This window comes from Vanellus vanellus, assembly GCF_965231255.1.
Source record: "Vanellus vanellus genome assembly, chromosome: 31".
NCBI lineage: Eukaryota > Metazoa > Chordata > Aves > Charadriiformes > Charadriidae > Vanellus > Vanellus vanellus.
This window is the reverse complement of record NC_138936.1, coordinates 639,611-663,434: the sequence shown is the minus strand read 5'-3', so window position 1 is coordinate 663,434 and position 23,824 is coordinate 639,611. Positions and strand designations below refer to the sequence as shown.

General features: G+C 67.6%; 4 protein-coding genes across 8 annotated transcripts; 2 read left to right on the top strand and 2 right to left on the bottom strand.

The window, feature by feature from the left end:
* Window positions 1–1,822: 1,822 nt before the first annotated feature.
* On the bottom strand, window positions 1,823–4,542 carry LRFN1 (leucine rich repeat and fibronectin type III domain containing 1; the record flags this gene model as incomplete). Its single annotated transcript, XM_082496789.1, has 2 exons — window positions 1,823–2,426; window positions 3,218–4,542. 2 exons carry the CDS (start codon window positions 4,540–4,542, stop codon window positions 1,823–1,825), a joined length of 1,929 nt encoding a protein of 642 aa, XP_082352915.1.
* Window positions 4,543–8,390: 3,848 nt separating this feature from the next.
* SAMD4B (sterile alpha motif domain containing 4B) lies at window positions 8,391–15,628 on the top strand. 4 transcript variants are annotated; one of them, XM_082496772.1, is made up of 13 exons: window positions 8,391–8,432; window positions 9,087–9,530; window positions 10,389–10,841; window positions 11,439–11,693; window positions 11,786–11,895; window positions 12,008–12,094; window positions 12,449–12,689; window positions 12,775–12,860; window positions 12,973–13,091; window positions 13,533–13,728; window positions 14,244–14,361; window positions 14,820–14,903; window positions 15,121–15,623. In XM_082496772.1, the coding sequence occupies exons 2-13, from the start codon at window positions 9,335–9,337 to the stop codon at window positions 15,147–15,149; spliced, it is 1,974 nt and encodes a 657-aa protein (XP_082352898.1). In that variant the 5' UTR covers window positions 8,391–8,432; window positions 9,087–9,334; the 3' UTR covers window positions 15,150–15,623. The 4 variants fall into 4 exon arrangements, 3 of the variants coding, with proteins under 3 accessions (XP_082352898.1, XP_082352900.1, XP_082352899.1); XR_014270139.1 differs by having other exon boundaries at window positions 11,786–12,094; window positions 15,121–15,628; XM_082496774.1 differs by lacking the exon at window positions 13,533–13,728 and having other exon boundaries at window positions 15,121–15,627.
* A 179-nt stretch (window positions 15,629–15,807) lies between these two features.
* PAF1 (PAF1 homolog, Paf1/RNA polymerase II complex component) lies at window positions 15,808–21,470 on the bottom strand. 2 transcript variants are annotated; one of them, XM_082496775.1, is made up of 14 exons: window positions 21,284–21,470; window positions 20,395–20,424; window positions 20,189–20,281; window positions 19,685–19,806; window positions 19,325–19,391; window positions 19,102–19,203; window positions 18,918–19,023; window positions 18,747–18,815; window positions 18,343–18,446; window positions 18,115–18,231; window positions 17,504–17,632; window positions 16,945–17,050; window positions 16,745–16,832; window positions 15,808–16,376 (listed from the first exon to the last, which is right to left on the bottom strand). In XM_082496775.1, the coding sequence occupies exons 1-14, from the start codon at window positions 21,331–21,333 to the stop codon at window positions 15,949–15,951; spliced, it is 1,611 nt and encodes a 536-aa protein (XP_082352901.1). In that variant the 5' UTR covers window positions 21,334–21,470; the 3' UTR covers window positions 15,808–15,948. The 2 variants fall into 2 exon arrangements, with proteins under 2 accessions (XP_082352901.1, XP_082352902.1); XM_082496776.1 differs by lacking the exon at window positions 20,395–20,424.
* On the top strand, window positions 21,314–23,536 carry MED29 (mediator complex subunit 29). Its single transcript, XM_082496778.1, has 4 exons — window positions 21,314–21,692; window positions 22,139–22,197; window positions 22,590–22,674; window positions 23,069–23,536. The coding sequence occupies exons 1-4, from the start codon at window positions 21,447–21,449 to the stop codon at window positions 23,294–23,296; spliced, it is 618 nt and encodes a 205-aa protein (XP_082352904.1). The 5' UTR covers window positions 21,314–21,446; the 3' UTR covers window positions 23,297–23,536.
* Window positions 23,537–23,824: the final 288 nt, after the last annotated feature.

Genomic DNA, 23,824 nt, shown 5'->3' with positions numbered 1-23,824 from the left:
CCCCCCCAGACAAAGAGAGGACCCCCCCAGGCAGAGGGGACCCCCGCACCCCCCCAAAGAGAGAGCAGCTCCCCCTCCTCTTCACACACAAAAGGTTTAATCGCCCCGGGCGGGGGGGGCACAGGTTTTTAATGTAAAAACTTGTGTTAAACACTGCAGCGGGCCGGGGGGGGGCCCGGGGGGGGGCGGCTGGTGGGGGGGGGGGGGGCAAGTAGGGCTGGGGAGGGGGGGCAGATTGAGGGGGGTTGGGGGCAAATAAAGGGGTGATGGGGCAGCGGAGGGGGGTAAAGGGGCAAATGGGGCTGGGGGGGGGCCAGGGGGGCCCCCCGCGGGTTATCCAGACCAGCCAGATAGGAGGCCCCGGGCCGAGGCGGGGGGGGGGGGGCAGGGGACAATTTGGGGGGTGGACGGGACAACACAAGGGGGACCCGGGCATCGGGGGCCCCCCCCGGGGAGGTTTTTTTGGGGGGGGGGGGGGGGCTGCGGTTCTCGTGTCATCTGTGCAGACATGTCAGTGGCATGTGCGGGGCCCCCCCCGCCGCCGGCCCGGCCAAAGGCACCGCGGCAGGGGGCAGGCCGGGGGCGCACACGCGTGTCGGGGCACACACATGTGTCAGGGCACACATGTGCTGGGGGCGCACACGCGTGTTGGGGCACACACGTGTTGGGGGCGCACACGCGTGTCAGGGCACACACGTGTCAGGCCGCACACGTGTGTCAGGGCACGCACAAGTCCCGGGGTGCGTGTCTCCCCTCGGGGCGCCCACGGGGCTGCCCACGCGTGTCGGGGCACACACGCGTGTCCCAGGGGTGCCCACGCGGGGGGGCAGGTAGGTACCGGGTTGCATATGGGTGCCCCCCGGAGAGGGGGGGGCGGCGGGGGGGGCACATGGATACCGATGGGGGGGGGAGCACGTGGGTGCCCGGGGGGGCCTGGAAAGGACCTTGGGGAGCACCCAGGGGTGCCCCACGGCACCCACGAGCACCCGGGGTGGGGTGGGGGGGGTCCATCCATCCATCCATCCATCCAACCAGCCATGGATGCGCGCCGGCACCCAACAGCACCCACGGGTGCCCAGGAGCACCCAAGGGTGCACAAGAGCACCTAGGAGCACCCAAGGGTGGGTTGGGGCACCCAAAAGTGCACAGGAGCATCCAAGGGTGCATTCAGGCACCCAAGGGTACCCAGGAGCACCCAAGGGTGCCGTGTTCGGGCACCCAGGAGCACCCAAGGGTGCATTCAGGCACCCAAGGGCACCCAGGAGCACCCAAGGGTGCCGTGTTCGGGCACCCAGGAGCACCCAAGGGTGCATTTGGTCCCCTAGGAGCACCCAAGGGTGCCTAGCCGCACCCAAGGCTGTATTTGGTCCCCCAGAAGCACCTAAGGGCACCCATGAGCACCCAAGGGTGCTGCTTTCAGGCACCTAGGAGCACCCAAGGGTGCCCAGGAGCACCCAAAGGTGTCTTTGGTCCCCTAGGAGCACTCAAAGGCACCCAGCAGCACCCGAGGGCGCATTGGGGCACCCAAGGGCACCCAAGAATGCCCAGGACCACCCAAGGGTGCTGCACTCGGTCCCCCAGGAGCACCCAAAGGTGCCCAGGAGCACCCAAAGCTGCATTCAGGCACCCAGGAGCACCCAAGGGTGCGTTACGGCACCCAAGGACGCTGTGTTCTCTCCCCCAGGGGTGCGCGGGAGCACCCAGGGGCGCACAGGGATGCCGAGGACCCGGTGCCGCCGGGGCTGGCTGCCTCCGAGCACCCATGGGTGCTGCCCACCCCTCTCTCCCCCCCTCCCCTCCCCTCCCCTCCCCTTCCCCCCCCCTAGACGGTGCTCTCCAGCATCCAGTGGGTGCTGCCGAAGGAGGGGCGCAGGGTGGGGGCTGCCTCGGGCAGGTCGAGGCGCGGCAGCGAGCCGTGACGCCGAGTCCGTGCGCGGCGCGGGTAGCTGTGGCTGGGGAAGAGCCCCCGCGCCCCCACCCCGGCAGCACCCATGGGTGCCGGCGGCGGGAGGGCGGGGGGCAGCGCCGGCAGAGGGGGCGACGACTGCGGTGGCGGCGGCGGCGGCTCCGGTTCAGGGGGTCTGTGGGTGCCGTTGGTCTGGGAGCAGACGCTGGCGACGGCGGCGGGGGGACGGCGGGCGGCCGCTGCCTTGTAGCGGGCGGTGAGGATGAGGATGAAGACGAGGACGGAGGCGGCGATGGCGGCGCCGATGACGATGATGACGGTCCCCCCCAAAAAATGGGGCCGGGGGAGGGCGGCGCAGCCCGGGGAGCCCCCGGCGGTGGCGAAGCGGACGCAGCCCAGGGCGCGGGCGGTGGGCAGCGCCGTGGCCCCCTCGGCGTAGAGCGCCGACACGCAGAGGTCGTACTCGCGCCCCGCCGCCAGGTCCCGCAGCACGAAGCTCCGGCTGGAGGGCGGCAGCAGCCTGGGGGGGGCACCGAGGGCAGCTGGGGGGCGCGGGCACGACGCGGTGCCACCGGCTGGCACGGCGTGTGCTCCCAGGCGATGCCAGGCAGTGCCGTGCTGTGCCACACGATGCCGTGCGATGGCACATGGCCACAGCGATGATGTATGGCACCATGCGATGCCACTGACGCCGTGCGATGCCATGCTGTGTCCTGCTATGTGATGCCACACAATGCCGTGCGATGCCCTGCGACACCGTGCCATGCCACACGGTGCCGTGAGGCGCCACGTGGCCTCGTGCAGTGCCACATGGTGCCATGCCATGCCACACGATGCCGTGCAACAGCATATCGCACCGTGCCATGCCACATGGTGCCATGAGATGGCACACGGCTTTGTGTAACGCCACATAGTGCTGCGCCATGCCATGCCACATGGTGCCACACGATGCTGTTTGATGCCACATGGTGCCATGCGATGCCAAACGCCGCCATATGATGCCATGCAGTGCCATGCCACGCAACGCCGTGTGATGCCATGTTGTGCCATGTGATGCCATGCGGTGCCATGAGATGCCACACAGCCTTGTGCAATGCCACGTGGTGCGGTGCCACGCCATGCGACGCCGTGCCACACCACGCCATGCCGTGCAACGCCAGGCAACGTCCCAGGCTGCCGTGCATCATCCCTCTGCGCCCCCCCAGTTCCACGCGGCGCAACGTGGGGAGATGCCCCCAAACCCCCCATCCCGCAGCCCCCCTGTGCCCCCCCAGACCCCCCCGTCCCCCCGGTCCCCCCGCGGGCACCCACCTGTAGACGAGGGAGTCGTCGAGGGAGCTGTTGTACTGGATCTGGAACATGCGGATGCCGGGGACGTGGCGCTGCGGCAGCCAGCGGATGCGCGCCGAGGAGGCCGTCAGCTCGGCCGCCACGATGCGCCGCTCGCCCGCCGCCCGCGACTCGTTGCCACCGGCCCGAGCCATGTCAGAAGGTCCGGGCCCGGCTTCGGCGTCCCCGTCGCTGTCACCGCGAGGGACGGGCAGCGGCAGGACAGCCACCTGCACCCGGGCGGCCGCCTCGCCGGCGGCGTTGGAGGCCACACAGGTGAAGGCGCCGTGGTCACGGAGCGTGGCCACCCGCAGCTCCAGGGAGCCGTCGGGCCGCACGGCGCGCCGCGACCCGTTCTGCACCAACCGCCCGTCAGGACCCAACCAGTGCAGCGCCGGCGGCGGGTCGCCGGCAGCAGCGCAACCCAAGCGTAAGGGTTGACCTTCCAATACGGCGGCGGGATCGGCGGCCGCTCCGGCGATGGCCGGCGCCCGGCACGCCAACTCCTCCTCCGGCACGGCCCAGAGCAGGCGGCCGGCCAGTGGCGGCGGCGAGGCACAGCTCTCTAACCGGCCCGGCCGCGCCAACCGGCGCAACCACAGCAGCTCGCAGTTGCAATGCAACGGGTTCCCTCCCGCCGCCAAACTGGGTCCCGGCGGTCCCGGCACCGGCGGTAGCGCCCGTAAGCGGTTGGCGGTGAGGTCCAACCGCGCCAAGCGGGGTAACCGCGCCACCGCCCCGGCGGGGACCCGCTCCAAGAGGTTGTGGTCCAACGTGAGGGTGGCCAAACTGGCCATGCCGGCTACCGCCTCCCACGGCAAAGCCGGCAAGTTGTTGTGGGAGAGGTCGAGGTCCTCCACCGTGGCGGCGAAGGCGGCGAAGGCGGCCGGCTCGATGGCGGCCAGCTGGTTGTTGGCCAGGATGAGGTGGCGGAGGCTGGCCAGCCCCCGCAGCTGCGCCCCGCTCAGCGCCGGCAGCCGGTTGCCGTCCAGGTGGAGGGCGCGCAGGGCGCGCAGGTCGGCGAAGGCGCCGGGGGCCAAACGGCGCAGCCCGTTGCGGGAGAGGGTGAGGTGCACCAGGCTGCTCATGTTGGCGAAGTCGGCGCGTCCCACGGCGCCGATGAAGTTGTCGGCGAGGCGCAGCTCCACGGCGGCGCGGTCCAGGGTGGGGGGTACGGCCAAGAGGCCGGTGCGGGCGCAGAGGAGGGTGGGGTTGGGGGCGGCCGCCGGGCAGAGGCAGCGGGGGGGGCAGCGGTGGGACCCCGCCACCGCCCCCAGCATCACCAGGGGCACCAGCAGCTTCGCCATCCTCCGCCGGCCCCGGCGGCGCCTGCGGGGAGGGGGGGAACGGGGTCAGGGAGGGGGGCAGGATCGGGCCCAATGGGGGCAGGATCGGGCCCAGGGGGCAGGATCGGGCCCATGATCCCGTGTGCCCTGCGTGTTCCCCTGTGATCCCATGTGTCCCATGAGATCCCGTGTGATCCCATGCGATCCCGTGTGCCCTGCATGTTCCCCTGTGATCCCATGACATCCCGTGAGATCCCGTGTGATCCCGTGTGCCCTGCGTGTCTCCCATGTGATCCTGTGTGTTCCCGTGTCTCCCATGACATCCCGTGAGATCCCGTGTGATCCCGTGTGTTCCTGTGTCTCCCATGAAGTCCCGTTACATCCCATGACATCCCGTGAGATCCCGTGTGCCCTGCGTGTTCCCGTGTGGTCCCGTGTCTCCCATGACATCCCGTGAGATCCCGTGAGATCCCGTTACCTCCTCTCAGGGCTCCATGTCGGTCCCGTCCAGGCGTCGCCGCGGGGCCTGTGGGGACAGGGGATGGGCCAGTACGGACCAGTACAGACCACTATGGACCAGTACCCACCAGTACCAACCAGTATGGCCCAGTATGGACCAATACCCACCACTACAAACCAGTACCATCCGGTATGAACCAGTACCAACCAGTACCTGCCAGTACCCACCAGCACGGACTAGTACACACCAATACAGACCAATACCCACTAGTACAGACTAGTACACAGCCCAGTATGGCCCAGTATGACCCAGGATGGCTCAGCACAGCCCAGTATGGCCCGATATAAACCAGTCTGGGCCAGTACAGCCCAGCAGAGCACAGTATGACCCAGTACAGCCCAGTATTGCTCTTGCCAGTACAGTCCAGTATGGCTCCACACACCCCAGTATGGCCCAGAACAGCCCAGTACAGCCCAGTATGGCTCCACCCACCCCAGTATGGCCCAGAACAGACCAGTACAGCCCAGTATGGCTCCACACACCCCAGTATGGCCCAGAACAGCCCAGTACAGCCCAGTATGCCTCCACACACCCCAGTATGGCCCAGAACAGCCCAGTACGGCCCAGAACAGCCCAGTACAGCCCAGTATGGCTCCACACACCCCAGTATATCCCAGAACAGCCCAGTACAGTCCAGTATGGCTCCACACATCCCATTATGGCCCAGAACAGACCAGTATGGGACAGCTCAGCCCAGTACAGAACCAGAGCAGACCAGTACAGGGATGCAAAGCCCCAGTACAGGCCCCATGCAGACCAGTACAGGACAGCACAGCCCAGTACAGTCCCAGTACAGACCCAGTACAGGACATCTCAGCCCAGTATGGCCCAGTACAGACCAGAATGGCGCATCTCAGCCCAGTACAGTCCCAGTACAGGTCTGCACAGCCCAGTACGGCCCAGTACAGACCAGTAAAGCCCGGTACAGACCCGTACAGGGATGCAAATCCCCAGTACAGACCCCATGCAGACCAGCACAGGACTGCACAGCCCAGTACAGTCCCTGTACAGACCAGTACAGACCCAGTACAGGCCAGTACAGGAAATCTCAGCCCAGTATGGCCCAGTAGAGGACAGCTTAGCCCAGTATGGCCCAGTACAAACCAGTATGTGACTGCACAGCCCAGTATGCCCAGTACAGCCCAGTACTGCCCAGTACAGAACAGCACAACCCAGGGACCGCCACCCTGGTGCTACCCCCAGCCCCCGGTGCCCCCCCCCCCTCCGGTGCCCCCCTCCCGTAACCGCCCCCCCACCCCCCCCCCCGAACCCCGGTACCCGCCCTCCCCCTGCTCCTCGCCCCCTCCTCCATCCCCCGGTGAAGCCCCCGGTACCTGGGGGGGGGGCTCAGCCCACGGACGTTCCCATCGCGGCTCCCAGCGCGGCACCGGCCCCGGGAAGGGGGGGGGACCGGGCCCGGTCAGGCCTCGCCCCGCCGGGGGGCCATGGGCGGGGAGGGGGGGGACACCGGGGAGGGGGGGGGGGCAGCGGGAGCGGGGAGGGGGTGCACTGGGCCCAGTTGTAGCAGGGTTGGGGAGGGGCGATGGGATGAGGGGGGGGGATGCCGGTACCGGGGAGGGGGATGCCGGGGCCGGGGGGGGGGTACAGGGATGCCGGGGTGGGATACCGGGATGTCGGAGGGGCAGGACCGGGATGCTGGGAGGATACTGGGATGTCGGGGTTGGGTACCGGGGTGCCGGGGGGGGGGAGGACCGGGATGCCGGGGGGGATACCGGGATGCCGGGGGGGTACCGGGATGCCGGGCCGGGCTGATGGCGGCGGGGCGGCCCCGGGGCGGTGCCGGTGCCGGTGCCGGTGCAGCCCCGGTCCCGCCGGCACAAGGCCGCCGCCGCCGCTCGGAGCCGCAGAGCCGCCGGGGCGGGGCGGGGCGGGGCCGGAGGGCGGGGCCACGGACGGACCCACGGACGGACCCACGGACGGACACACCGGGGGATCGGGGCGGGCTCTGCTCACCCGCACCGGCCCGGCCCCAGAGCCACCGGACCCTCTGTCTGTCGGTCCCTGTCCCCGCCTGTCCGTCTGTCCTCCCTCGGCCCTCCCCCCCGTCTGTCTGTCTGTCTGTCCATCGGTCTGTCTGTCCCTCCTTCCCTCCATCCGTCTGTCCTTCCACCCCTCCCTCCCTCCGGCTGTCTGTCCTTCCCTCCATCCCTCTGTCTGTCTGTCTGTCTGTCCTGCCCTCCATCTTTCCATCTGTCCATCTGTGCCCCCTCCATCCATCCATTTGTCTGTCTGTACTTCCCTCCCTCCAGCCCTCTGTCTGTCCCCCCTCCATTCCTCCGTCTGTCCATCCCTCTGTCTCTCTGTCTGTCTGTCCCCATCCCCGGGGATCCCACTCGCACCAGAGGCCGGGGACAGGATGGGGACACACGGCTGGAGCCGCTGGGGACAGCGGGGATGGGCTGAAGGGGACAGGGCACTGGGAATACTGGGGACACTGGGGGGAGACGGGCTGGGGACACACTGGGGACACCAGAGGATGTGGGCTGGGAGACACTGGGGGACACTGGGGACACCAGGGGACCTGGAGACACACTGGGGACACTGGGGGACAAGGGCAGGGGTCGCTGGGAGACACTGGGGGACATGGGGGACACCAGGGGACACTGGGCTGAGGACACTGGAGGACACTGGGGACTCCAGGGACACAGGGGGACACTGGGCCCTGGGCGGGGGACACTGGAGACACCACTGGATGTAGGCTGGAGGCACTGGGAGACCTGGAGACACACTGGGGACACACCGGGGGACCTGGACTGAGGGCACTGGGAACACTGGGGATATTGGGGACACTGGGGACAGGATAAGTGGGGTCACACACCACGTGGTCAAGGTCCCCAAGTCATGGCCCCACAGGCCCCGCCCACACCCGCACCCACAGGCCCCGCCCCCTCAAGCCCCGCCCCCGGAGGGGTCCCGGCCACCGCCTGGCTGCGGGAGGGGGCGCGGCCCAACGGAGGGGGCGTGGTCTGTAGGCGGAGAGGGGCGTGGAGTGAGTCGGGGGCGTGGCCTCGGGAGGGACGTGGCAGTAGGGAGGGGGCGTGGCCGGTGCAAAAGGGGCGGGCCTCCCTGCGGCTCTTGACCCCTCCCCTCCCCCGCGCGACGCCGCGAGGGCCGTCCCCGCGCTTCCATTGGCAGCGCCGCCGTCCAATGGCGAGCCGGGGCGGTGCCGCGGGGGGCGGGCCACCCTTCGCCGGAAGCGGCCCTCCCACCCCCGCCGCCCTCCCATTGGCTGCGTCCGTGCGTGCGGCGGAAGGGGCGGGGCGCGGCGGCGGGCGCAGGCGCGGTGGCGGGGTGACGCACCGTGCGTGCCGTGCGCGCTGACGTTGCGGCGGCGGCGACGGCGCCTCCGAGTGCGGCGGCGGCGGCGGCGGTGAGTGAGGGGCGGCCCCGGGCCCGGCCTCAGCCCCCGGTACTCGCTCCGGGGCTGAGCCCGCCCCGGCCCCCGCTCCCGAGGCCCCGGGCCTTCCCCGCGGCCACCGGGCCTGGGCCGCCCCCGGCCAGGCCCTGACCCACAACCCCCCAACCTTACCGGTATCGGGCCCCGGCCCCGCCAGGCCCGAGCCCCCCACCCTGGCCCTTTCGCCCGCCGGAAAGACGCTGAAGGGCACCGAGACCCCCCCTCGCGACCGTTCCACCCCCGTTCCGCGGCCCTCCGCCCCTCCGGCTGCTCCCCCGGTCCCTTCTTGCAGGGAGGCCGGTCCCGCCACGCACCGGACAGGCCGGCCGGGGCGTCCCGCGTCCCTTACGGGGGGATTCCGGTATCTCCCAGGGCTGGGCGGGACGGGGGAGGGTCCCTTCTCTGAGTGTTCGAAGTGGGCACGAGGGGTTGAGCACCATCGGGGCGTCTTGATAGGGCTGAACCGGGACCCTGAGGCGCTCCCTGTTACGGGGGGGTCTCCATCCGGGGTGGGGGGGGTCTTGCGGGGGTGCCTGTCCCCGTGGGGGGGTCCCTGTCCCCATGGGGGTTCCCCACGGAGGGTTCCCAGCCCTGACACCGCCCCGTCTCCTCTCTCTCTCTCCACAGGGATCTCCGGGGCTCTCCCACGGGAACGCAGCCGGGGGGCCCGACCGGAGCCGTCGGGGCCTCGCGCCCCCTCCTTCCCTCCATGCCCGCCCTGGCCCGGGGGGGCACCGACTTCTCAGCCAGCCCCCGCGGGGGCCCCCAGTGCAGCCGCTGCATCGCCGCCATGTGAGGGGGGGGCACGGCCGGCCCCGCGTCTCCCCCTCCCCGCCGCCACCGTGAGCCCCCCACCCCCTTGCCCCGGCACCGCCATGATGTTCCGGGATCAGGTGGGGATCGTGGCGGGGTGGTTCAAGGGCTGGAATGAGTGCGAGCAGACAGTGGCCCTACTCTCTCTGCTGAAGCGCGTCACCCGCACCCAGGCCCGCTTCCTTCAGCTCTGCCTCGAGCACTCGCTGGCCGACTGCGCCGACATCCACCTCCTCGAGGCTGAGGCCAACAGCGCTGGTGAGTTGTGGTGGGGGGCGGAGGGGGCTCTGTGTGGATCCTTGGGCTCCCGGGGTGGATGCGTGGGCTCTGTGGGGAGCCCTGGGGCTCTCTGCATGGATGGGTGGGCTCCCTGGGTGGATGTGTGGGCTCTGAGGGGAGCTCTGGGGGTCTCTGAGTGGATGGGTGGGCTCCCTGGGCACCCCTAGGGCTCCCTGCATGGGTAGGTGGGCTCTGTGGGGACCCCAGAGACTCCCTGGGTGGACAGGTGGACTCTCTGGATGGGTAGGTGGGCTTTACAGGGACCCGTGGTACTCCCTCGGTTGATGGGTGGGCTCTGTAGGGACCCCAGGGACTCCCTGGGTAGATGGGTGGGCTCCTTGGGCACCCCATGGGGCTCCACGGAGCCCGTGAGGGCTCTTGCCACACCTGGTGGGTCTCCATGCATTGTCCTGCCTCCCCCGCAGGGCTCCCCGCACGGTCCTGTGTGCCCCATGGGAGCTTTACAGGGACCCCAAAAGCTCCCTGGGTGCCTGGCGGGGCTCCTCGCCTCACCCTGGGGCTCCCCCTTTGTCCCCAGGCACCTTTGGGGTCCCCTTCTGCGGTCCTGGGGGGGTCTCCCTATGTGCTCCTGGATGGCTCATGGGGTTCCCATCTTCCTTGGTGAAAATTGGGGGATTTTGTCCTCAATCCATGTATTTGCCCCCGGAGAGTTTTGCTGCCCTGTTTCCATCCCTTGGGAGGGATTTAGCTCTTTCTCCCCCGAAACCCCCCTACACCTTGACAAGATGATTCCACGTGGGATGCAGCCCTGTACCCCCTGGGGCTGCACGGTGCTGCCGACACCCCACTCACCCCTTTTTGTTCCCCCCTCCCCAGCTGCCATCAGCCAGTGGCCACAGGAGCCGGCAGAGGCGGCGGTGGCCCTGCTGCTGGCCCACCTCCCGCTGCTGCAGCCGGGCAACGCCGCTGCCAAGGCCGAGTACATGAAGCGGCTGCAGAAGATCTTGGCCTACGCCATTGAGAGCAACCGCTGCGTGGAGGAGAGCCGGCAGCTCCTTTCCTATGCCCTCATCCACCCCGCCACCACCCTGGACGACCGCAGCGCCCTGGCCCTCTGGTTGGGCCACTTAGAGGAGCGTTTGGCCGGTGGCGGTGGCCCGCCGGCACGACCACCCCGCCCTGAAGCCCCTCGACGGCCGCCGCCTCCCCACGAGTGGCCCGAGCATGCGGGCCCCGAGCTGGGGCCGCCCTGGCCTGAGGCGGCCCCCCGGGAGAACGGGCACCCACCCTTCCACCCCCCCGCCAGCGGCAACGGCCTGGGGGGAGCGGGTGAGTGGGGACAGCATGGGGGGGACGGCAAGGGGTCTGGGGGGGACTTTGGGGGCTGAGGAGGGACGGTTAAGGGTAAGGTGGGGTTGGGGGACAGACATGGGGGCTGAGGAGGGACCTGGGGGGGACATTAAGGGTTGAGGAGGGGTCGGGGGGGATAGGGATGGCACTGGAGGGGTCAAAGAGTCTGGGAAGGGGTCTGGGGGGGGACTGGAGGGGACAGGGATGGTGCTGGAGGGGATAAGGGGGCTGGGAAGGGGTCTGGGGGGGACTTTAGGGGTCAGGGGGGACAGGGAGGGTGCAAGGGGTCTAGGAAAGAGTCTGGGGCGGCATTAGGCGTTGGGGGGGGCGACAGGGTGGGACTGGAGGAGAAAAGGGGGTTGGGGGGACAGGGATGGGGCTGGAGGGGACAAGGGGCTGGGGGGGGACATTTAGGGGCCAAGGTGGTGTCTGGAGGGGACCTGGATGTTTGGGGAGGGGATCTCGGGGGGACATGGAAGGACGGGGATGACCACAGGGGGCACAGAGGACTTGGGGAACTGGGCAGGGTCTCTGGGAGGGCCCGGGTGCCCCCCTGACCCCCCCCCTTCCCCGCAGCTCTGCCCTGCCAGCTGCACCCCAGCCCACTGAAGCGCTCCCTCTCACTGGTGCCCGGCAGTCCCCAGGGAGGGGGTAACGAGTGGCCGGGGGGGGGGGCGGATGAGTCCGCTGTCCCCGTCCCCCCCCGTCCCCCCTTTGGGGACCACGCACCCCTCTCGCCCCAGAGCAGCGTGGCCTCCTCGGGCAGCGAGCAGACGGAGGAGCCGGCCGGTGGCCGCAACACCTTCCAGGAGGATGGCAGCGGCATGAAAGGTGGGGGACGGGGCACCCGTGGGTGGCCTGGGGCTGGGGGGGGCAGGGGGACCTGTCACTTGATGCCCACCCCCTTGTCACCCCCCCCAAAGATGTCCCCTCCTGGCTGAAGAGCCTGCGGCTGCACAAGTACGCGGCGCTCTTCTCCCAAATGACGTACGAGGAGATGATGACGCTGACGGAGCATCACCTCGAGTCACAGGTGAGACAGTGTCCCCTGTTGTCCCCTCCCATCCCCCCACCGTGGCCCCACCACCCCTGGACGAGGGGACACCCCCTGTCCTGCCCTGTCTTGTTCCTCCTTGTCCCCGCAGAACGTCACCAAGGGTGCGCGGCACAAGATCGCCCTCAGCATCCAGAAGCTGCGGGAGCGGCAGAGCGTCCTCAGGGCGCTGGAGAAGGTGTGCCACCGGGGTGGAACAGGGTGGCCCTTGGGTCCCCAGGGGTGTCGTGGGTCCCTCAGGTCCCCGGGGATGGCACCAGGGTGGCCCTTGGGTCCCCAAGGGTGGCTCGGGTCCCCAGAGATGGCACCAGGGTGGCACCGGGGTGGCCCTTGGGTCCCCAGGGGTGGCACCAGAGTGGCCCTGGTCCCCTTCTGCATCCCAAAGGCTGGCACAGGGTATTCCCTTGTCTCCTCATGTCCCCATGGGTGGCATGGGATGTCCCCCACCTCTGGTCCCCATGTCCCACCGCTCATCCTCCATGTGCCCCCCCTGGCCCCCCAACCCTGTCCCATGTGTCCCCTGTCCCCATAGGACATCCTGGAGGGGGGCAACCTGTGGACGGCGCTGCAGGAGCTCCAGCAGATCATGGTGACCCCCATCAAGGCCTTCCGGCCCCCCCCAGCCGCCCCCCCCTCCAACGGCACCTCCGACGGGGCCCCCCCAGGGACCGCCGATGCCTTCGCCCCCCACCCGGCTGCCGACGCCGAAGCCCCCGCCGCTCCCGTCCCCGACGGGGACATCCCGGGGCAGTTTACCCGTGTCATGGGCAAAGGTGAGACCCAGGGTGTTGCTGGGGGGGGTCCCAAGGTGCTGGGGGAGGGGTCTGGGTTCCTCCCTGACCCCCCCCTCTTCCTCAGTGTGCACCCAGCTGCTGGTGTCGCGGCCGGACGAGGAGAACATCACCAGTTACCTCCAGCTCCTCGAGAAGTGCCTGAGCCACGAGGTACGCGCAGGGCCCCGGCTGGGGTCGGGTGGGGGGGTTAAAAGGGGGGTCTGCAGGGTGTGTGACCCCCCCCTTTCAATGCCCCTCACCGTGCCCCCCCCTTTCCCTCCAGGCGTTCACGGAGACGCAGAAGAAGAGGCTTCTCTCCTGGAAGCAGCAGGTCCTGAAGCTGCTCCGCGCCTTCCCCAAGAAGGTGCCACTCGATGGCCCGGGCTATCGCCCCCCCAAGGGGTACGTTTGCTTTTTGGGGGGGGGGGGGGGGGGAGAGAGCTGGCAACACCCCCCCTCACCCCACGCACCGATTTCCCCTGGGGACCCCATCCCTGTCCCCCAGTTTGCCCCCCCTTGTTGAGGAGTTTGGGACCCTCTCAGGGTTTAAACTGCATTTACCCCTTTGGGACCCCCTGGGGGGCTCTTGCCACCCCCCCCCCCGCCCCCCAAGATGCCTCGTTGCTCCCCCCAGTGCCCAATTTGCACACACACCCCCCTCCCCTATTATTTCACCCCCTGCCAAGACACCCTCATACCCCAATTTGTCCCCCTGCTGCCCCATTTCCCACCCCCCAAGGGTTGAGGTCTCATTTTTCACCCCGGGGGGGCGCTCCCGGGGCTGGAGGGGGGAATATGGTGGGGCCTGTGCCAATCTGACACCCCCCACCCCCCCCCCCCCAGCTGGGCCTTCGGCTCCAACTCGCTCCCCATAGCTGGCTCTGTGGGGGGGGCGGGGGGGCGGCGGGGGCAGCGCCCCTTTGCGTTGCCCCCCCGTGCACTGCCCCCCGCCCGCCTGGGGCTGCTGGGGCCGGCCGGGGGGGCCCCCGCCCCCCGCCCCCCCCTCGGCGGACCCCCCCTCGGCACCCAGGGACGCCAGGTGGGTCACGGGGACGGGCGAGGGGGTCCTTTCAGGGGGGGACAGGGGGCAGATTTGGGGGTCCTAGGGGATTTTCGGAGGGTCCGGGGGGGGTGATTTGGGGGTCCTTGGGGATTTTGGGGGGGTCGGGGGGAGTGGCAGATTTGGGGGTCCTTGGGGATTTTGGTGGGGGGTGCTGGTGGGAAGGGGGGGCAGATTTGGGGGTCCTTGGGGATTTTGGGGGGTCCTGGGCATTGGTGGGGCAGATATTGGGGTCCCTCGGCATTTGAGGGGGGGTCATAGGGGTTGGGGGGACAGATGTGGGGGTCTTTGAGTATTTGGGGGGGTGTGGGGGGGTCTGGAAGAATGTGGGCTGCGTTGTTGAGGGGGGGTCCTTCACCTATGGAGGGGGGAAGACCCTGAGGGTCCTTTTAGGGGGACAGGGGGGCCTCCTGGATGCCAACATTGCTGTGTTGGGATCCAGCCATTCCCCCCCCCCCCCAATAACACCCCCCCCCCATGTGTGTGTCCCCCAGAGCCTGTGGTTCGGCAGTGGGGGGGCCGGGGGCTCCCCGGGGGGCCGCAGCGCAGTGCAGCGCACCCACTCGCTGCCCGTCCACACCTCGCCCCAGGCCCTGCTCGCCTTCCCCCAGGGTAGGTCTGGGGGGGGGACACCCCAAAAATGGGCGCGGGGGGGGGGGGGAGGGGAGGCTGGGGGAGGGGGGTGGACCTGTGTTTTTTCTCCCCCAGGGGTGGGGGGAGATGTTTTGATCCCTGCAGGTGCAGGAGGGTTTTGGGGGGGGAGGGTCAGGATGCTTAGACCCCCCCCAGGAGGGTTTTGGGGAGCGTGCAGATGCCTTGAGCCCCCCAGGAGGGTTGGGGAGGGTCAGAATGCCTTGAACACCCCCCCCCCTCCTCCTGGAGGCTTTGGGGGGGGGGGAAATCAGGATCCCCTGAGCACCCCCCAGGAGGGTTTTGGGGGTGTGTGCAGATGCCTTGAGCCGCCCCCCAGGAGGGTTTGGGGGGGGTCAGGGGCCTGTGTGGGGGTTTGGGGGAGGGACAGGAGGTTTGCCCCCCCCCCTCACCCTTTTTTGCCCCCCCCCCCTTGCCAGAGTGTCCCCTCCCTGGCACTGACCTGGAGATCAACCCCACGCTGGAGTCGCTGTGCCTGAGCATGACGGAGCACGCGCTGGGCGGTAAGGGGGGGTCGTGGGGACACGGGGGGGGGGAAGGGGGACACGGGGGGGGGGGTGACAGACATGGGGATAAGGGAGGGGACACAGGGGGTGTAAGGAGGTGGGCACAAAGGCACAGGTGAATTTGGGGGACACAATGGGACAAAGTGGGATGGGGGGGGGGTGAGTGAGGGGACACGGCCCCCCCTGACCTCCCCACGCCCCCCCCTCCCTGCAGACGGCGCAGACAAGACCTCCACCATCTGATGGCGCCACCCTCCTCCCTCCCCAAACTGGGGGGGGGGTCACCCCCTTCACGCCCACCCACCCACTCCCGGGGAGGGGAGGATACCCCCTCCATCACCAGTCACCCTCAGTGCCCCCCCCCCCTCCCCCCCCAAAATAAGCTGGGGGGGAGGAGGGGGGGGGAATGAGCCCCCCCTCCCCAGGCCCGGGGGGGAGGGGCGCAGGGTCCCCCGCGGGGGAGGGGCCCCCCCAGGGGCTGATGACGTCGCGGGGGGGGAGGGGGGGGGAGGACCGCATTGACACTACAGGGGCCGCGTGTGGGGGCGGGGCTCTCCCGGCCCCTCTTTATTTTTGGGGGGTGGGGGGTGTTTTGTTGCGTTTTCACCATTTTTAATAATCCCCAAATTCTGGGGTTTTTGATGTTTTTTTTTTTTTTTTTCCTTCTTTATTATTATTATATTATTATTAATATTATTTTTTGGTTTTGGCCTCCGGGGGAAGGGGGTGGGGGGTGGGGGGGGCAACACCCCAAGTTTAGGTACATGTTGATGCCCCGCGTGCCCCCCCCCCCCGCTCCTCCCCCCCCCCGTCGGTACAGCCCCCCCCCCGCCTCCCCCTCCCCCCTTTGTACACGTAGCGCCGCGGCCCCTCGAGATAGAAACGTTATTTTAGATACATTTTATTATGAATAACTTTTGTTATGACTATGGCTGGTAACCATGACTACGTTATTAAAGAGAAAAAAAAAAAAACAAAAACCAAACTCCAAAGTGTCTGTTTTTTACCCCAAAATAGGGTCTGGGGGGGAGGGGAATCCCCCTCAGTCACTGGAGGAGTCAGAGGCATCGCTGGGGCTCTCCTCCTCTTCCTCCTCCTCTTCTTCCTCCTCCTCCTCCTCTTCCTCGCTGGGGCTCAGGCGGGGGCTGCGGGGAGGCCCCCCCTCGCTGCCCCCTCCCTCCGACTCTTCCTCCTCATCCTCCTCTTCCTCTTCGTCGTCGTCGTCGTTGTCGCTGCCGAAGATCTCCTCCTGGTCACGGGCGGCACGGGCGGCATCGCTGCCCCCCCGCCGGCCCCCCCGGCCGCCTTCCTCCTCCTCTTCAGCCTCTTCGTCCTCTTCTTCCTCTTCCTCCTCCTCCTCGCTGCGGGCTGAGCCCCCCCTCTCACTGCTGCTCCCCCCGGAGCCTTCGGCCTCCTCCTCCTCTCCGCTTGCTCCCGCCTCGCTCTCACTGCCCTTCTCCCGCTCTTCGTCTGTGGAGGGGGGGGGAGAGATGGGGGCAGGGTTGGGGGGTGTCCAGAGCCGCCCCCCCACCCCCCCCCCCAAATACAGGTGAGCCCCAACACACTGAAGGGAACCCCCCCCACACCCAGAGGAGCCCCTCCAGACCCAAAGGAGTTCCCTCCCCCATTCAGGGGACCCCCCAGACCCCAGGGGAGCCCTCCCAAAACCCAGGGAGCCCCCCCAGACCCTAAGGGAGCCTCCCACACCCCAGAGGGGCCCCCCCACCCCAGGTGAGTCCCCCTTAGCCCCAAAAGCGTCCCCCCCCAGACCCTAAGGGAGACCCCCAGCCCCCAGGAAGCCCCCCACAGCCCCAACAGTTACCCCCCAGACCCCATACCCGATCCCGCCGCCTCCTTCTCAGCCTCCATCTCCTCCTCTTCTTCCTCCTCTGGCTCGTGGTTCTCCAGCTGTGCCCTCCGCGCTTCCTGAGGGGGGTTCAGCAAAGGTGGGGGGGTCAGTCAGACACCTGAGTCCCCACTGCACCCTGGGGGGGTCAGGGGGTGGGTATTGGGGACACTCCCCCTCCCCGGGCCGTACCTGCGCCTCCAGCTCCTTCTCGTTCATGTCCCGGTGCTTCACCACCAGCACCGCGTTGGTGCCCGACTGCACTCCTGCCCGCGCCCGACGCTTGCTCAACCTTACCCTGGGGGGAGCCGGGGGGGGGTCAGGCACCCCTGGCACCCCCACAGACCCCCAGGGACACCTCCAATCCTGCCCAAACCCCTGGGACCACCCCAGACCCCCAGGCAGCCTCCCAAATCCCTGGGACACCCCACCCCCTCCCCAGATCCCACCTATACCCCTGGGACTCCCCCCAGACCACCTGGGACCCTCCCAGATCCCACCCACACCCTTGGCACCGCCCCAGACTCCCCCCCCCAGATCCCAACTACACCCCTGGAATCCCCCAGATTCCTCCTCACGCCCCCTCTGACCCTCTGTGAACCCCCATAACCACTCCCCAGTCCCCTCCCAAACTCCACAGAAACGCCCCCCAGACCCTGAACTCCCCCCCAACCCCAAATCTCCTACCATTATTGCTGGGGGGGTGTCTCCCAGTGCCCACCACAGCCCCATCTGCCCCCCACAGCCCCACCTGGTCTCCAGCTCGTTGTAGTAGACACCGTCGCCTTCGCGGAAAATGAAAAAGTAATTCTCCTCATAGCCCTTACTGGCCTTGTTCTTCACGTTCCAGTTGTACTCCCGGGCGATCTTGTAGTCGTATCTGGAAGGGGTGGGGAACAGGGAGGTTGGGGGGGGGGACGACACGGACTGGAAAGACTGCCCCCACTCCCAAAACTCCCTCCCCCCCTGCCAAAGCAGCCCCCCAAAATCTAACAACTCTGCCGGGCCGTCCGTTTGTCCTCCTCCAAACTGTGGGACGCCCCAGTCTGGTCCCCATGGACACCACCTCCTCGAGCTATATGGGACCCCCCCCGCATATGTATGACCCCTCCCAGATATATAGAACCCCCTGTGGATATACAGAACACCCCCCCGGATATATAGCCCCCCCCCCCCCCATCCTCTGGGGCATAACCCATTTTTTCTCAAACTATACATACATATACCTATTCCCTCGCAAACTATATAGCACCCCCTGAGCTATATGAGACCCCCCTCAGCTATACAGGAACCCCCAGGCTATATAGGATCTCTCCCAGACATATAGGATGCCCCCCCCGATAAACAGGACCCCCCCAGTACACATCCTCAGGGGCGTAATCCATCTCCTCCTCCTGGTCCCGCTTCCGCTTGCGCAGTGTCTCCTCCACCGGCAAGAAATAGGCCACAAACTGGTTCCCCTCCTCGTCCATCATCCCCCTGCGGGCAGGAAGGGGTTAAAATGGGGGGACAGGACGACGACCATGGGGGGACACGGGGGAAGAAACCCCCCCCAAAATGTGGGGGTGTCCGTTGTCCCCCTCGCAGTACCTGATCATGGCCTGGGACATCATCTCCAGCGCGGCCGGGCCACTCGTGTCCTTGGGTGCTGGGTCCGAGTCGAAGATGACTTGGGCGCAGGGGTTGATCCACATCTGGGGGGGTGCAAGAAAGGGGTGTGGGGGCAAAAAACGGGAGGGGTGAAGGGCAAAAAAAAAAGGGGGGGGAGGGAACCCAGACCTCAAAACCACCATTCTGCCCCCAAAACTGCCCACTACCCCCCCAGCTTCCCCCTGCAAGGGGGAGGTCTGTGCCTCAGTTTCTTTTGTAGGACAGTGTCACGGAGGTGTAAGGGGGATTTGGGGTGTCTCCCCGTCTTGCTGGGGGGGTCCCCAGCGTGTGTGTCCCCCTCCCCATCCCGCCGAGGGGGTCCTCATAGGGTGTCCCGCCCCTACCTTGAAGTCAGGGAAGACAGGCATGACCTCGACCGGGGTGACACGAGGTTTGCTGTAGTGCTGGGTGATCTGGGGGAGGAGGGGGGGCACAGGAGGGGGTCAGGGCTGTGCCCCTACCCCTCAGAATATCCCGGGGGGGGGGCCCAAAACCTCCCCCGCCTCCTCCCTCACCGCTTTCTGGGCATCCTCAAAGGTTTTCTCGATGGCGGCGATCTGGCTGTCACGATCTTTGTAGATCTCTTCCTCCGTGAACTGCTGCTTCACCGAAACGCCGATCCTGGAGGTGGGGTGGGGAGAAATGGGTGAGGGGGGGGCGAGGGGGTGTTTCCCTCCCCAGGAACCCCCCCGGACTCACTTGACCTCAGGTTTCTCATTGGAGACGCCGTAGCGGTTGAACTCAGTGGAGATGTACTCGGTTTTGCGCATCCATGGCACCACCTTGGCGTGTTGCTGCGACCTGGGACGGGGGGGAAGCACCGTGATGTAGGGGGGGCCCCCCCAGGGGTTTTGGAAGGGTCCCTGTGCCCCCCCCAGCCCGGTTTTGGGGTGTTCCCCCCCTCTCTGGGGGACAACGTTACCTCTTGGAGCTGGTGGGCGCTTGGATCTCCTCCTCCAGCAGCTTCTCATCTGCTGGGTCCAGGAGCACTGCGGGGAGGAGTAAGGAAATTTGGCTTACCCCCCAAAGTTTTAGGGTCCCCCCCGCAATTTTAGAGTCCCCCCCAATTTTAGGGTCCCCCCCAAGTGTTGGGGTCCCCCCATTTCCCCCACACACCCCCTACTGGACACTCACCTCCCTGCCCCTGGTGTGTCCCTCAGCCCTGGGGTGGATGTGCCACTCCCCGTGAATACCTCCACCCATGCCCTCAAATCTGGGTGTGTGTGTGTGTGTCCCAAAATCTGGGGCGTCCCCCCTCCCCCGATATGGGCTTCCCCCGCACCGCTGGGGTCGATGCGGTAGGTGTCGGGGTTGATGAGGTCGATGGTGACACCCAGGTCGGGCTCCGTCAGCAGATCATGCTTGTGCTGCTTCTCCAGCGACGTCGCCTTGTACTGCACGAACCTGGGGGGAGACACGTGGGGGGACACATCCAGGCACCCCAAAACACCCCCAAAAACATCCCAAACCCCCCCAGAAACCCCCCCAAAAAAAACCACCACCCCCCACGAAAATCCCACCCCCTCAGAACCCCAACCCACCCCCAAATCCCCACAAACAGCCCCCCCAAATCCCCAACCCCCAAAAAAAACACCCCCCCCAAAAACCCACCCCCCAAAAAAAAACCCCAAATGCCCCAAAATCTCCCCACTCCCCCCCGCCCCAACCCAGGGGGTATCAACACCCCCCCAAAACCCTCCCCTGGCACTGAATGACCTTCCCAAAACATCCCAGCCCCCCCAGGGGTGTTTGTGGGGTGCCCCCCCCATAGCTCACCCCCCCATACCGGTTCTGGTCAAAGGGGTACGTGATGAACTTGGGGTCGAAGGGGATGTCAGGGAGACTGTTGCAGTACTTGACCCGACACACCACACCCGACCTGGGGGAAGGGTGTGATGGGGGGTCAGGGGGGGAACCCAAAACACAGGGGGGAAGGGGCCTCAGGGCCCCTCCCCCAAAAAGGGCTCCCCCCAGGCTCCCCCCCCACCTCACCTCTCGGGCAGTGTCCGGTGGGAGCTGGGCCTGTGGGAGGGGGAGAGGAGCAGGGGGTCCCAGGCATCCAGGACCCCCCACCCCCCCCAGGGGGTGTGCTATGATGTCACGAGATGACCTCACCCTCACACTATGATGTCATGAGGGAACCCAAGCATCCGGGTCCCAACCCCATCCCTCCCTACATACACTATGATATCATGAGATGACGCTGCCCTCACACTATAACATCACACGAGGACACATGTGCGCTATGACATCAAGAGGGGACCCAAATTTACACACACACACCCCCAAAATGTGTGTGACATCAAGGAAGGACCCAGCTGCCCGGGACCCCACAACCCCCCCTCCCCCCCCATGCGCTATGATGTCATAAGGTGACCCCAGCATCCAGAACCACCCCCTGCAATACCACATCACAAGGGGATGCCACCTTTGCACTATGACATCATGAAGGCACCCCACCCTTGCACTATGATGTCACGAGAGGACCCAGGCATCCAGCCCAGAGGCCCCCTGGTAGGCTATGATGTCATGAGGGGACGCCAGCATCCAGAACCACGCCCACACGTGTGCTATGATGTCAAGAGGGGACCCAACTTTATGCCCTCCCCATGTGTGTGACATCATGAAGGGACTCAGGCAGACCCCCCCTCGCCCCCTCCGTGCACTATGACGTCAGGATGGCCCCCGAGTGTCTGGGACCCCGAAACCCCCTCACGTGCGCTATGACGTCAGCAGGGCACCCCGGTCTCCGCTCCCCACTCCCCCACACACCCCGCGCGCCGTGTGACATCACGAGGGGACCCAAACCGCCCGTCTCCCCCATCCCCCGCCGTGACGCCACGGCGGCCGCCGTGACGTCAGGCCCGTGACGCCGCCGTACCGGTGGCCCGGCTCCTCCCGCTGCGCCTGCGTCTGGATGGTGGGCGCCATGGCGGGGCCTGCGCCGGCACCGCGGCGGGCACCTACTTCCGGTCGGCGTCAGGACCCCGCACGCAACGGTCTGGCGTCACTTCCCGGCGCGCGGGGTCGGCCGGGAGCGAAAGATGGCGGCTCCCCCGCAACCGCCGCCGCCGGGCCCAGGCCCCGGGCCGGGTCCGCCCGCTGCTCCCGCGCCGCCGCCGCCTCTGCCCGCCGCTCCCGGGCAGGGAGCGGGGCCGGGGCAGCCCTCGGGACCCGGGCAGCCCCCAGGGCCGCCTCTGCCGGCTCAGGTGGCGGCCGCGCAGGCGCAGGATTTCGACCCGGTACAGCGGTTCCGCCTCCTCATCCCTCAGCTGAAGGAGAGCCTGCAGGTGGGCGGGGCCTACCGCTGGTGGGCGGGGCTTGCCGCAGAGGGGCGGTGGGGCTTGCTACTGTAGGCGTTCGGCTGCCGGTATGGGGCGGGGCTTGCCGCCCGGAGAGGCGGGGCGTGGAGGTGTGGGCGGAACTTGTCGCAGAAGGGAGGTGGGGCCGGTGACTGGTGGGGGCGTGGCTTGCCGCCGTGGGGGTGTGGTGTTGGGAAGGGGCGGGGCCTGCCCCCAGGCGGTTCCCTGCGCTGGTAGTGGGGGTCCCGGCGGGGTCCCTGCCGCAGTGATCGCAGGGGGGGAGACATGTCCCAGGGGTGGCCCCCTCTCCAGGAAATGAGACCCCGCTGCTGGGTGACATGCATGGGGCCGTGGTGGGAGCTTGGGGGAGCCCCCTGTGTCCCCCCCCCCAGCGTGGCTTTGTCCCCTCGACCCCCTTTTTACCACCCCCATAGACCCTGATGAAAGTGGCAGCACAGAACCTGGTGCAGAACTCCAGCATTGACAACGGGCAGTGAGTAACCAGCCCTATCCCTGTCCCAGTACCCCCCAGTGCCCCCCAGTCCCATCCCAGTACTCCCCATCCCCATCCCAGAACCCTCCAGAGCCACTAATCCTGCCTCAGTACCCCCAATACCATCGCAGTACCCCCCAGTCCCACCCCAGTACACCTCAGTATCCCCTAGAGTTACCCAGTTCCACCCCAATACCCCCCAGAACACCCAGTGACACCCCAGTAGCCCCCAATACCATCCCCGTGCCCCCCACCCCCATCCCAGCACCGCCCAATGCCCCCTCCACTGACTCCCATTCCCCCCTGCAGCCCCCTCAGTCCCTTCCCAATATTCCCTGGTTCCCCTGGGGGTGGCAGTGGCGGTGGTGGTGATGGTGCCTCCCCACCCACAGGAAGAGCGCTGACGGGGCCCTGCAGCGCTTTGACAAGAGCCTGGAGGAGTTCTACGCCCTCTGCGACCAGCTGGAGCTCTGCCTTGTGAGTGACCCCCCCACAGCCTCCCCACTGTCACCTTATCCCCTGTGACATTTCTGTGTCCCCCCCCCGTGACACGCCCAGTACAGTCCCCACCTCCCCAGTGACACTGGTGCCCCTCAACACCCCCCCTCCTTTACCACCATCACCTCCTCCAGTGTCAACCTCGCCCCCCAGCAACACCCTCACCCCCCCAGTCTTGTCCCCTCTGCTGTCCCTCCCCAGCTGACCCACCCTGCTGTCCCTGTGCCCCCCCGTGACACCCCCAGTCACGCTGCTGTCCCCCCAAACCCCCACCCCTTAGCACCATCACCCCCCCAGTGCCAACCTCACCCCTCCAGTCTTGTCCCCTCTGCTGTCCCCGCTGCCCCAGTGACTCCCCCGTGTCCTCCCCCAGCGCCTGGCCCATGAGTGCCTCTCGCAGAGCTTCGACAGCGCCAAACACGCCCCCGCCCTGGTGCCAGCGGCCCCCAAAGGCGAGGGGGGGGCAGGCGAGACCCTCCCCTACACCCAGTACCTGCCCCTCATCAAGGCCCAGATCGCCGGCGCCAAAGACATCCACAATGCGCTGCTGGAGGGGGCCAACAAGATCACCGGCAAGCTGCCCCCCCCGGGGGCACCCTAATATTTTGGAAGGGGGCCACCAAAAGGGGTCAGGGACACCCCCCAATCTCCCACAGGGGTCTGAAGGCAGCTAGAGGGGGCTTGGGGGGGGTTGAGCATGGGTCCCAGTGGGTTTTGGGGTGCTGCCACCCCCAGGGCGGGCTCTTATTTTGGGGGGGGAGCCCCACGGGGGTGAGAGACACCTCCCAGACTCCCACGGGGGTCAGGGATCCCCCCCCCCCACCTCCCACTGGGGTCTGAAGGTGGATAGAGGGGGCTTGGTGGGGGTCTGAGTGTGGATATGGGGGTCCCGGTGGTGGGGTTTGGGGTGCTGCCCCCCCCGGGGGGGCTATTATTTTTTGGGGAGTGGGGGGGCACGGGGGTGAAACCCCCCCCAAACCTCCCACGCTGGATATGGGGGGTCCTGGTGCCCGGCAGGGGTGTCTGAGCATGCATATGGGGGTCCCCGTGGTGAATTTTGGGGTGCTGCTCCCCCCGGGGGGGGCATAATTGGGGGGGGGGGGGCGTGGGAGCGCTGGACCCCCTCGGT